The sequence below is a fragment of the Condylostylus longicornis genome, unplaced genomic scaffold (assembly GCF_029603195.1).
Source record: "Condylostylus longicornis isolate FDR11 unplaced genomic scaffold, ASM2960319v2 ptg000111l, whole genome shotgun sequence".
Taxonomy (NCBI): Eukaryota; Metazoa; Arthropoda; class Insecta; order Diptera; family Dolichopodidae; genus Condylostylus; species Condylostylus longicornis.
The window spans coordinates 131,512-145,593 of record NW_026578079.1 but is presented as its reverse complement, the minus strand read 5'-3'; the positions used below and the strand labels follow the sequence as shown (position 1 = coordinate 145,593).

The following is a 14,082-nucleotide window of genomic DNA, read 5'->3' as shown; positions in this document are numbered from 1 at the left end:
TTCTACAAATTTTTTATTTATTATGACTGATAGTAAAGTTACGATACTGATAATGAAATACTGATACTAAAAGTTGCAATAATATTTTACTAACACACGATTTAACTTAGAAGTTATAATTGCTGAGCCAGGTAATAATACAATTTTACTACAATTTGTGCTATAATTATGTACTAATTTATGCGAAACTTCTTTTAATCAAGATTGTTTTTATTTTACAAACTTTTTTAATGTTTTTGTTTATTTTTCAGCACTATCATGAACCACACAAGTAGAATCCTACGAATTACGAACTTAGCTACAACGTAGATCACAAATCATGAAGGAATGATCACAAATTTATTTCGTAAAGATTATCAATAAGCAATGGCAGCATAATTTTTCGGAGTATTAAAATCACTATTTTATTTCAGCTGTATTTTTTTGTTGCGATTTGAGTAAAGAACTTTCATACATAGGAATATTTTTTGTCCTTTACACATATCCTTTTGCTTGAAAGTGTTTTTGCTTTTTGAATATTTTTGAAAATTCAAATAAGAATTCATTTATCTTCATCGTTCAAAAAAAATAGAATTTTGGGCTGTAGAGACTAATTTAAAACGACGCTCTTTAAATTGCTTGTTACGTGTGATTACTTCATTAGTGGACTTCTGATATGTATTTTTACTACAACGTAATTTATGATTATGCTATTACAAATATTCCGAGAAGAATATACACTGGTAAACAAAGAATCAAATTTTGTATTTAATTTGTAAACTGGATTAGGATAATTAGTTTGTTTGTAACATGTTATGGTCTCGATAAAAGAAAATCAGTTCTCATAAAATCCGCATAGACTGCAGAAACTCATGTAAATTATGTTGTGTCAACTCTACAATTAGCATGGCCTAACAATGTTAGCAGAGTAATTTTTACTATTATTGCACTACAATTATTTACATGAGTAAATAATTGTAGTGCAATAATATAAGAATAATATTTAATTATATATAATAAGATATAAAAGATAACAAAATATATAGGATAATATATATTTTATTATCTTATCTATATCAAAATATATAAGATAATTTGTGATAACCTGTTTCGATTTGTCTTAATAAGCAAAATTTTGTTCGTACACCAACCCATTTCTTTTAGAAAATATTTTTTTACGACATCTTCTTTAAGAGAAATTTAAAGTTGAATATATATTAAAAATGACAAAAGAATTTTTAGCTTTTGGTTTTCTAATAATGATATATAATACATAATGTATATGATACTTGATAAATGATATTTATCGTGTGCAGTAATTGCACGCATCAATTTGCAATGCAAGCGCAAAAAGTATTTAAAAATTAAATTTATATTGTACTTTTTTTAATTTTAAGAAAACGTAACAGTAGTATCTGAAAGAAAAGAAAATCTTAAATAATGCTATATTCTAATACATTTGAAAGTTATTGAAGTGTGTATTTTATTATAATAATTGTTCACCAATGTAGGTAGGATAAGTCACCGTTCAAAAATTTAAAATTTTGATTTAAATTTTATATAGAAAAATTTAAATTCGTATATGAAATGTAGTCAAAAAATCGGGTGCACGTAAAATAACATGCTCAAATTCTAGTAAAGAAAGTTGCCCATCTCCATCAACATCAGCTTCTTCTATAACTTTTTCTGCGATTTGTTGTTGTTCCTCTGGACTCAACTCATTTTTTGTCATTATCGCGAGAATTGATTTTATGTCTGACTGATTAATGAATCCATCTTGATCAAAATCTGAAAAAAATTTGGTTATTTTAAAACAAAAAAAATTTAAAAGTGTGGAGAAATACTTATATCTTATTTTTAATAGGTCTTCACATTATTAAGCAAAACTTAAAGAAATATAAGGAAATATAAATTTTTTATTTCGGCTCCAAAATTGAAGCATATTGAGTTTGCTAACGCCTAAACTTACTCCAAACAACCGTTTTAATTACTGAGTAAAAAAAATTAACGTGCGAAATAACAAACGTAGAGAAAATAATATGGTAAGACGAAGAAATCACCAAAGAATGTAAAAAAGGAGTAATAATTAAACTATTTAAAAAGCGCGACTTATTAGAAGACCGAAATTTGAGAAGCATAACCGTGTTAGATAGTGTAATATTTTAGTGCTAGAATTGTAGAAAAGTTAAAAAAACAATCTTGGAGAAAAAGAGTCAGGCTTTTGTCAGAATCGGTGTTGTACTGAATATATAAATACAGTGAGGTTGATGGTGGTGTGGAAATTATATAAACATTGAGAAATTATATAGAATTTGAGGAAAAAAAATTTTTGCATATAAATTGTATTCCTTTTAACAAATGAAGGAGACTTTAAAGAAATGAAGGAGAAAGATTCTTCAATGTAAGGAACACCTGTATTAATATCTTGTTTTTATTGACTACTATAGTCAGAATATGTAGCAATTTGATATATAATTCTGATTTTCAAATTCACCCTCTTTATTATTTATCGATTTGACAAACAATGCCAAAACCACAAGAAAATTAAACAAAGCGTTTCAACCGAGATCCTTAAGTAACAGAAGCAATATAACAATAACAAATAAGATCCTTAAGCAGAAAAGAAACAAAATTATTCTCAAATGCGACTAAAAGCACCGAATTTAGGGTATAACTTGCCGGAGAACGAAATATTACGAGGCTAGTCAACGAAATATAAACAACGGTGAAAAAGAAATTGGCTATCCGCATTTTATGAAAGAACTTGACTAGAAATTAAAAAATAAATACAAAACTGAAACACGGTTTTAGGTAAAAGATTATAGGCCTTGAAATTCCAGAATCAATATGATATGATTTCAAAATAGCTATTAAAAAAAAGTTAAGGACACCTATACGATTTAAATAGACTAAAGAACAAAACATTACACAAAACCAATTAAAGGTATATTATGAAATGAAAAGAAACACATTATTTGTATAAATTACTTTCGAAAAATTCAAGAGAAATTCTGTCACTAAAATAATTTGTAAAATTTACCAATACAATATTTTAATTACAAAATTGAAAAAAAACTGTTTGCATCTTAATAGTTAAGATAAGAATTACTAAATTGACGAAATCAGTGGCAATTGTTGAATATAACAAATGTAAATTTATATAATAGAAACATTGTCGCTCACAAAAAAATACATACAGATGGCAACTCCAAAGTAGCATAACAATGTTATTTTGTTCCCCAAATTTAAAGACGAATATTTCGATACCAGAGGTTTCTACATTAAACGTAATTACATAACAATTCTATTCGACTATTTTTTTTTTGATGATTTTACGTGTTCAAAATTTTTTCACCCATAAAAATGAAAGTTTTTGGAAGATTTTTTTCAAAGACTTGTCAGTGCTTTTTGAAAACTCAATTATGCTTAAAATACACTTGGCATAATTTTTAAAAAACTGAATGCAAAACTAAAATCCATTATCCACCCCAAATAATTGTCGCGGTGGGGTGGCTTATTTGTTCAGCATTTTTTTCCAGAATTTCTGATTCATTTGATTTGCAAGCTCCCATCGTCGAAGCCGTTGGTACGCCGAAGGTACATTGAATAGTTTTGAACCTACCAAAAAGTGCCCTAGTGCTAACGCTTCTACATCATCTATGTCTCTTCTAAATGGTGTAAGTGGATCGGAATTTAAATTATTTCCGACTTTTGCTAGAGGTTTCCTAATTCTTTAAATGTGAGTTTAGTATTGCCAATAGTTTTTGGGAGATGGCGTTTTACCGATTTTACTTCAACTTCCCATACTCCACCAAAATGGGGAGTGCCTGGAGGAATAAAATGCCATTGAATTGACTGTTCTGATATAAAATGGTCCAATTTTTCTTTGGTTTTTAACTGGTTAAACGCTCCTACAAAGTTTGTACCATTGTCACTGTAAATATGCGCCACATTTCCTCGTCTTGCAATAAATTGCTCTAATCCGGCAATAAAGGCCTCGCTAGATTGGCCTTCAAGATGAAAGGCTTTAACTACGAAGCAAACAAACACATACACGTAACCTTTTATTATCTTGGCTTTACGCAACATGCTTGATTTAAGTTGTATTGGACTAGCAAAGTCAGAACTCATAAGTTGTGTGTTTGGGCGGGCGCTATATTGGCGACAAATGACACACTCAACTTTTCGTTTTTTAACTTTACGGAGTTGGTAATCCAAAATTCTCCAAGGATCCAATTTTCCGATTAGGTTGTTGTTGGTTGTGTACTGTTCTTCCTTTTTGGATTTTTTGCACTAGTACAAAATCGTTCACAGATGGCAATCGTTCTTTGTAGCCTTGGTAATTATGAAAATCTTTCAATGAAAAGAATCCTGATTCGTGTTCTTGTTGACGTAAGGAAACCCATTTTCAACTCCAACTGTGGTGGTCGAAGTGCCTTGTCTGATACAATCATTATGTAGCCATTCCGGTCCTGACTGCCACAGTATATTTTCAATCATTTGTTCCGGGCAGACTCCTCTTGACACCAAGTCACCGGAATTATTAGTTGTATGAACATAATTCCAAAAAATCTCCCTTGGTGATTTTTGAATCATATTAACGCGCTTGGCAACAAAGGTTTTCCACTTGCTTGGGCTCTACTGGAGCCATCTGCAACCTTACTAAGCAGTTTCGTTAGTAATTAAGACGATGCTAACTTTGTTTTGAATTTTTACATGATCTATAAATTGCAATTGGCTTCGCAAATTGATATATCTATCGTGTAGGTGTGACGGTATTATTGCATTCTAATCAACATTTTTGTTCTATATTTCTTGTAGAATTATTTTGGCGGTTAATGCAACCGGTGCTACCCACCCAACCGAGTCAAAAGTTCTGGAAATTTCGGAGAGCAAAACCATTTTGGGATATATTTTCGTTTGTTCGGAAAGTCGCTTTTTATTCTGAATTCTTTTGGGTACCATGGTATTCCTAATATCTTACGTGACTCAGTTTGTGTATTTTCCATTTTAACGCATTTTGTCAGCATTGTATTGTTTACGATTTGTGGGTTGTTACCTGCTCATTTGTTAAGTCTAAAGCCAGACAGTTTTTGCTGCCACAGGTAACGTATTTTGTTCATCTGTGCTTAGTTTTAGCACAGTTTTCATTCCTAAATATGGAGCTGAGCTGTTCCTAGGTAACTGTGGTTAACGTATACTCTTGAATATGATCATTTGATGAAAATCTTCAGACAATTTTTTGCATATTGCTGTCTTCGTCATTGATTAATATCTGGCATTACATTTCTTTAATATAAGCATACTTGCGTCTTCTCCATCGGGTTATAATTGAAGTTAAATCTTGTTGAAGTTTAGGCTCAGTCCTTATGATGTTTTATGTTGATATCATTGATACTTATGTTGTTTTATGTTGTAGGGGATCCATAAAATACGGTAGATAGTATGATTCATCTTGGTCGCCCAATTCACATCTTTTCATAAAGATGTGAAATGCGGCTTTATAGTTTTCTCTGAATGGGATTCTAACAATATATCTCCCCTCGTTATTAAGCTGAGTAGTTGTTTCATAAAATGCCTCACATTCTTCATCTTCTTTCTCAATTTCATTCTTCGGAGCTTCTTTAGTCAAAATTGTTTGACTTGTGCAACATGACATATCTATTTTTAAGGGCTTTTACTTCTCTAGCACCAGTTTCAGTCAATCGAAAGAATGTTTGCTGAGCTATTTGATGGTAAGATTGTCCTTCTTTTATTCTGCTAAGCAATATTTCACCAATGACATCTGACCCTAATATAAAATCAATTTTTGCTGGTTTTTCAACTTTTGCGGCAGAATTTTTGTTATGTGTTCCAAAACGTAAGACGTAAAATGCACGTTACTTTGGTGTAATTGTTATGCTCACACTATTTTTTACAGAGCTTATTTCTTTTGCACCGATTCCTTTTATTATCGCATCAATTCTTGTTCTTTTGAGTTGTAATTGATTTGCAACTTCCTTTGTTATAAACGACCACTGCGACTCTTAGTCTATTAGGGCTCGCAATGGTATATTTTTAACGCATACATTTGCTGTAGGTAATAAAAATGCTAAATGGTTTTATTTTACTTTCATCATGGCTGTGACGATTTTGTTGTATTTCATGCAAGTGTTCTTTATAATACACTTGTTTCTCACATAATTGCTACTGACATAGTTTGCGCATAAGTTGTGGCTTCTTACTGCTGCCCATTTTTGAGCAATACTCATGGCTTTGAATTTTTGATATAAGTACATTTTGTGCAATTTACAAATTGGACATTCTTATACCTTCATCACATTAGGTTGCCTCGCTTTTCATGTTTTGTTTTTGTTGCCAGGCCCATCAAAGTTTCTAACGCCTGAAAGCTTGTTTCCAGAAAGTGCAACATAGATGTCAATTCTGGGATTTTCTTGGAGTTTAATGCCTGTTGTTCGTAGAGCCTTGAAGTTTCCTCATCAATTTTTTGTAAAATTCAGTGGCTTTAAGCACAAACGACTTGAGTCTGTTTTAGTGATTTCGAGATAAATGAATTTAAAACTTTAAAATAAATTTTGAAAAAGGTTATGAAGTTTTTTGAACCAATTTTTTTTTAACATAAGATAATTAAAAAAAGAAGCAATTAATCTGGTGTAAAACAACTAATAGTCTCATAATTATGTAGAAAGTGAGATGTGCGGTTATACCAAATTTATAAAAAGCACTTTGCAAAGCATATCTCAACTTAGGCGATTTGTGAAAAATTATTTTTGCATTTTTGTCAAATTTAAGTCGACTTAAGCTGTTGTTGCAAACCTGTAAATATTGTTTCGGATGACTTAAGTTATATTGAAAAGGAAAAAAATATACATATTATTTCTACATTGTTTGATTTTTCACTTTGTCGCAAGTCATTGTAATAAAAAACGTAAATGGAGGTAGCAAATGAATAAACTTTTAGTAAAAATTATTTCTAAAAATTTAAAAACAGTACTTAAAAATTTAAGAAACGTGACAGTATATTTTATTCTCTGTCCCTCTTGCCTGCTAAATCACCAATCTTAATAGTATTTTTTTTTTTTGTATTATTTCATGTATCTCAATGAGCTAATGTATATATAGTTCGTACAGAGTATAATTTTGAATTTAAATTTAAGTTATAAAAATGGCAACAATATTTACTATTTTTGAAATATTTACAATTACATAATGAATAAAAAAGTTTTAGTTTAAAACAGTTTATTTCTCAGCTTAAAAGAGAGTGATATAAGAAAAAAAGCAAAAAAAAGAACAAAAAAGAGAATTAAGAATTTAAAAAATAAAAGAGAATCGAGAATTGAAAGTTATTATATTAATGAAAAGCAAAAAAATAATATGATCTGCTGAAATATCAAAAAGTTGCTGAATTTAGATTTAAGAGTTGACGTATTTCTCTATAAAATAGTTTTTTACTGCTTTTTTGAATGCATGCAGGGGTAGATTTTTTGTTGTTGTAGGTAGTTCGTTAAATATCCTAATTCCTTTATTAAATGACGATTCAAGACCATATAAGTTGGATTTGGCTACAGTACGAATATTGTTTCTAGTAGGATATTGGTGGAAGTTATTATTGGAGACAAGTTGCAAGTTTGTTTTTATTTCATTTTCCTTGATGTTATGTATATGTGTTGCACAGTATAAATTTCTATGGTCAGCAATTTTTAGAATGTTGTATTTCTTATGCATGAAATTTGTTGACGTTCTTTTGTGTAATGCAAACAAATTTTTGATTGTTTTGTTTTGTATCGTTTGTAGCAAATTAAGATTTTTGTGAAATGTATTTCCTCAGGTTTCAATACTATACGTTATCGTGCGAGGAAAAAGTGAGTAAAATGTTGAAATTTTTGTGTCTGCTGGCAATCTTTTTCCAAGTTTTCTAAAAACACCAGCTATTCTACTTGCCTTTGTTGCAACTTCCCTTATTTGCATATTCCATGTAAGATCGAAATCAATCAAATACCCAAATACTTATATTCAGAAACATTTTCGATTGTAGAATTATCATACTTAATATTAATGGAAGAATTTTTGCTTTTTATCAGTATACACTTAGTTTTTTTTTCATTAACTGTAAGTTTATGCTTTAACATCCATAAATAGATTTTTACCATGTCACTATTTGTAAAATTTTCTACTGTTGATAAGTCTTGTGCTGCATATACTATGGCAATATCATCCGCATATAAATTAGGCTTACCGTTTAGGTTTAAATGTGCAAAGCTGCTAACGTAGCAAGAAAACAAGGCTGGTCCAAGTGCACTTCCCTGTATCACAGCGAAATCAACTTTGTTTATTTTACTTTTTACATCATCATACTCAGCAAATTGCAATCTATCGCTGAAGTAGCTTTTAAATCATTTGTGTTCAGCATCCAAAACTCCACACTCAAATAAAATTCTTAACATTACAGCCCTATCCACCAAATCAAATGCTTTGGCAAGATCAAAGAATATTACACATACTTTTTGACCCACAGAAACTTTACTTTGGATGTACGTCACCATATCAATTGTGGCAGCTTTAGTATTTGATATTTTTTTAAAATGCATATTGAACATAACTGAGTAAATCATTGATTTTCATGTATTCAATAAGTTGATTATTTACATAAGTTTCTATAATTTTACTACAAATTGATGCGATAGAAATAGGTCGAAAATTACTTGCATCGGTTTTATCACCATTTTTCTTGTATAAAGGAATCACTTTTGTTAATTTTAAGATTTCTGGCACATTACTTTGTTCTAAGGAAGCATTAATTAGATAAGTGATTGGCTCAGCCAACTCGAATCTACATACTTTTATTAACGATGTGTTTATTCCATCCGCATCAGTAGTATTTATAGTTTTTAATTTCCCAATCAGTTTTAATGTTTTTGATGTAGTAATTTTTTTGAAGCAAAATTTTTTGTAGGTTCTAGATTTTGGAACGTAAATGGTATTGAACTGCTTTACCATATTTTCGCCAATATTGCTATAAAGCTCATTCAAATTGTTCATTCTTTGTTTTTTTCATTATAAGTGCTAGTTAAATCAAAAAAATCACTTATTTTCATTCACCTTTCCATCTCATATAATTTCTTTCACTAAATTCCAAGTATTACGAGAATTTCTGGCATATTTATAAAAATTGCTTGAATCAAATTCAAACTGCTGTTTTCTTTTAACACTCGTTAGTTTGTTTAACCAAAAATGATATTTTGTTTTGAAATAATCGTTTTCTGTATTGCCTATATGCTTTTTAAACCAATAATTTTTAATTTTTATTAATTGAAGGCACTCTGTATCAATCCAAGGTTTACTAATTTTTACTTTTCTATTACACGTTTTTTCTCTTGAATTATATGTGATACACTTTTTAATAGTTAATTTGTTTTTTTTTTATTTTGATAGACAATTCTTTCTTGTTTACAAAATTTAGTAAATCAAACTCAGATATTAGAGCATAATGATCTGTAATATTTATATTTAAATGATTTATTATTGTATTTATTTTTAGGTCATTCAAAAGTACATGGTCAAGACAGGAATCAGATGCAGACCTAGTTGTAGATTCATCACAAAAATAAAAACCACTAGAATGTACTACATTTTTATATCTACGTACAATGTTGCTATAATCATCTTTTATGTTGAAATTAAAATCCCTAAATACTATAGATGTTATAAGACCAAGTTTGTGTATTCGCTTTCACGTATTAGTATTTTTCCGTCCTTTACCCATGCAAATTTTATTTTATTACTTTTCTTCAGATCTCTTGCCTTTTTATAAAGCATACTAAAGTATGGTGTTAATCTTTCGTTTATGAATATCGTATTTGGTTTTGAATTTAGATTAGGGGAAATTCGATTAGAACACAAAATTTTACCTTTAGTTGCTAACAATACTTCTTTCTTTGCCTTACAATTCTTAAATTCTACAATTATTTTAGGTTCACCAGCATTTTTCGGAAAGTTCTCACTATTATCCAATTTAACACCCAATTCGGCTGCAATTTTTGTGACAGTTGGGTACGTTTCAGCGGAAGACAGCTCTCCCATACCGGAAATTTCAAGTTGTTTGCGCAAATTTTGTTGTTTGAGTACTTCCAATTCAATTTTATTTCTTTCATCTTCTGCGACATCTTAAAATTATAATTTTTCAGAAGTATATTTTCCTCTACTAATGAATCCAAAAAACTTTCTTAAATTCTCTTATTTCAATTATAATATCATTTAACTTATGTTCATGTGAGGCTGTTTTGCTCAAAATCTCTTCAAATTTAATCATTTCTTTTTCATTTGTTAAACCTGTTTTAGCTTGACTGGGACCTGGACTCGGTACGAGGTTGTTGATATTGACACTCAATGATTTTCTCTATCACATTGCAGAGCTGGAACTTTTTTATTTTATTTATATTTTTTTTATTTTTCATACATTTTGTAAAATTTGTGAAACAAAGGACAAATAAATTACATCAAGTACTCTAAATCTTTCTTTTTTGAACTAATTTTCGCTTCAATTTAGAGTATATCTTGAAAATCTAACTAGCTAAGACCTTGGCTTAAAATGTACAAAAGGGTTCCTTGTGTAATTCCCTCTTGTAAAATATTTTTTCAAAGTCAAACCGTAACATAAAATCTTTGGAGGTTAATGGTCGGGAAATTTGTACTGATGGTGAAATAGCTGAATCAATGAATGAATATTTTATTGATATTGCTAACGGGGATAGTTGTTCTACTATTTCGGTTGACCAGGCGTACTTTTCTACATTTACACATAGTATCTTTACAAATTTTGAGCTTAGGCCTACTGATTCAGAGGAAGTGAAATCCACTATCGATTTGCTTAGGTCCGGTGCAGCCACTGGTTGTGATTGTATCTCGACTAAATTTGTCAAAAAATTTTCAGATAAAATAAACCCTATATTAGTTAAATTTGTTAATGCATCTTTTCGATCCGGCATTTTTCCAAGCTCGCTTAAAATGGCTATTGTTACCCCTGTTTTTAAGACAGGTAAATCGACAGACAGATCAAATTATCGGCCAATCTCTATATTAAACTCCTTTTCAAAAGTATTTGAAATTATAATCAGAAGCAGGATAAGTTATTTTCTATACAATAATGGAATTTTATCTGGTGAGCAATATGGGTTTGAGAAAAATTCTAACACAACGGCGGCATGTCTTAGTTTGACGCACTTTATTTCGAAAAAACTGGATGAGAAAGATTTTATTGCATGTGTTTTCCTAGATTTCCGAAAGGCCTTTGACAGTGTAGACCATGAAATTCTTCTTCTTAAACTAAAAAAATTAGGATTTGGTACAAAGGATATTTCATTTTTCGAGTCTTACCTGTATGGTCGTCAACAAAGTGTACGCGTTAATGGTGTTCAAAGTACCTATAGATTAGTCAACAGGGGGGTCCCGCAGGGGTCAATTTTGGGCCCTGACTTATTTAAAATATATATTAATGATGTGACTCGCTTGAACCTCAAGGGATCGATTCAATTATATGCAGACGATGCTGTATTGAAATATAGTGGCAGGACTGAGGATGAGATAAGAAACTCAATAATTGAGGATCTGAGGGTTATTGATGAGTGGCTTTCCAAGAATCGTCTCTCATTAAATATAGAAAAGACGAAGATATTGCTTTTTAAAAATAAACAATACGTACATAGGATTTTCTTTTTTGGGGGCTTACCCATTGAGGTGGTCGAACATTTCAAATACTTAGGACTTATTCTAGATTCTAGACTCAGGTATGACCAACATATTAATTACATTGCGGAAAAAATTGCACCATATATATATATATTACGGCGTCTTAGAAAAGTGTTTGACGCTCATACTTTGTATGTGATATATTCGGCATATATTATGTCCCATTTAACATATTTGAATCCCTTGTGGGGAAATGCTGGCAGTTCCTTATTGAGCAAATTGGATATTTTAAATAAGAAGGCAATAAAATGTATCCATTACTACCCAATTAGATACCCTACAAATAATTTATATACAGGCCCATATATAAGTTTTGAAAATATTTGTAAACGTGAGTTGTATATGATCGCATTTAAAATAGTGCACAATTTAATTAAACATAATTTTATTCTTAATAGAAATATCGATTTTCATAGCCATAATACGAGAAACAAATCAAATTTTTACCTTTCGCTTTTCAAAACAAATAGCCAAAAAAAAAATTGTTTGTATAACTGCTTAAATTTATATAACAATTTGCCACAAAATATAAAAGCAATTGAAAATATTGGTAGTTTTAAAAAAGAAGTAAATAGGTTACTTAAGTAATTAAAAAATGCTTTAAAAATTGTTAAAAAAAAAAAAAAAAAAATTAATTACAAAAAGAAATTTACAAGAAGAATGTTAAGAATTGTAATATCTTTAATGTTTTTTTATCAATTGAATTGTATTTGCAAAATTTGGAAATATACTTATATTGTTTTTTTTTCTCATTTGATATTCACTTAGTTAAATACTTTTATAAGACCAGATAGCTAAGGCTGCGGTCATAAAAATTGTTAACTTTTTAAATGTTTTTTTTTGAAATAAATTTGATTATGTATATTTTAAGATAAGATAATTATACTGAATTACAATATTATTTATATAGTTTCAAAAAATACAATAAAGAAAAAAAAACAAAAAAAAAAAAGTCAATTTTTTTAAATCTATAGGGTGCTCTTTCCATTTAAGAGAGTTTGAAAAAGTATTTCAATTACAAAAAGGCTTCATTGTGCAATGTGGTAGATCTTTATACTTCGTTTTTGTTTGAAACACTTTTTCGGAAACAATTAATTTTATCAAGGCACAGTGTAAAGCATGTTTTAAAAAATTTTAAACTTATACGCTTCGTATTGTAAATTATATTGTATGTGACATTTACGTTCTCTGAAATTGCTCATATGTTTTATCTTGCGTATTGTTTTTTCTTCGGATATACCCTTTTACGAGGCCATGTATAAAATTCTTTAGAGATATGTTCCCTTGCCCATTAGGACTCCTAAATTTGCTTTTGCATGTTTTTGGAAATCTTGCAGCTGTAGTTTTTACGACAAAAGAAAGTTGCTTGCCCTGTCAATATATATATATTAATTTCCCAAATTCATATCGTTAAATTCCCTTTTTCTATATTTTTTGAACATTTTTTTCTATTTCAATGAGCCAAATCAGGTCTGAAAAAATGGTTCGAAAATTTTTAACGTGGACAAATTTTACGTTGGATAATTGTTACGTTATTTAAAATTTCCAACAGTAGCACAAGAGGTACCTACACTATATGTCACATAAAATAATATGTTAAGCAATATAAAATATTTTTTATTATAAAAATCTAAAAAATATTCTATACTGATTAAGTATTATTTCGAACACTAAACGCTTAATTTTGATGTTTTGTTCTTATTTGCACACGTTATAAAAACCTAATTCAACATAAGAAACCTTATGGAATATAATTGTATTTCCAATAATCGCCTAACTCGAAATGAGTTAAAACAACCAATAATTATTATTTTATACAAATTGCTTATCTAAAATTAGTATTTGAATAAACTGAAAATTCATCTTGCGACAAAAGCCTAACTCGATATAAGCGGTTATAAAAATTCGGATATATTCTTTATATTTTGTCTTTTCTTTCTAATTTGGCTCTAATTTTGATTTGCAATAAGAACCTATTTCGAAATAAGTAGTTTGTCAAAAACATAAAAAAAAATGTTTTCTGCTCTTAACTCGAGCTGCAAGTGCCCATAGTTACCATTTCGAGTTAGGAGATGTGTGAATTTCACAAATTTTGTGAGCGTATGAACATCAAAACGGAGAATTCGCTGGTAAACATATTTCATTTTTGCCTTAATTTGAGCTAGGCGGTTTGTGTTTGAGGCCACTAAATTAGAAAACTAATTATAGGAAGCAGTTACAATGCCTAGGTTTTTTATAGCATAAAAAACCTAGGCATTGCAACTCTTATCCTTTTGTAGTGCCCAACAAGCTTTTTAATCCAGCTGATGTTTCATTATTTAAATGAGGTAGAGATACCAACTCGTTCATATATGTTGA

The 14,082-nt window shown here is 29.6% G+C and overlaps 1 protein-coding gene across 1 annotated transcript in view; it reads right to left on the bottom strand.

Moving 5' to 3' along the window:
• Positions 1-1,466: 1,466 nt before the first annotated feature.
• The window catches only part of LOC129614566 (calcium and integrin-binding family member 2), a gene marked incomplete at its 5' end in the record, with an annotated part of 66,394 nt that continues 53,778 nt past the window's right edge, over positions 1,467-14,082 (bottom strand). The window contains one exon of the mRNA XM_055529257.1: positions 1,467-1,767. Within this exon, the coding sequence (XP_055385232.1) occupies positions 1,550-1,767 (218 nt within the window). The remainder of the gene's footprint in view (positions 1,768-14,082) is intronic.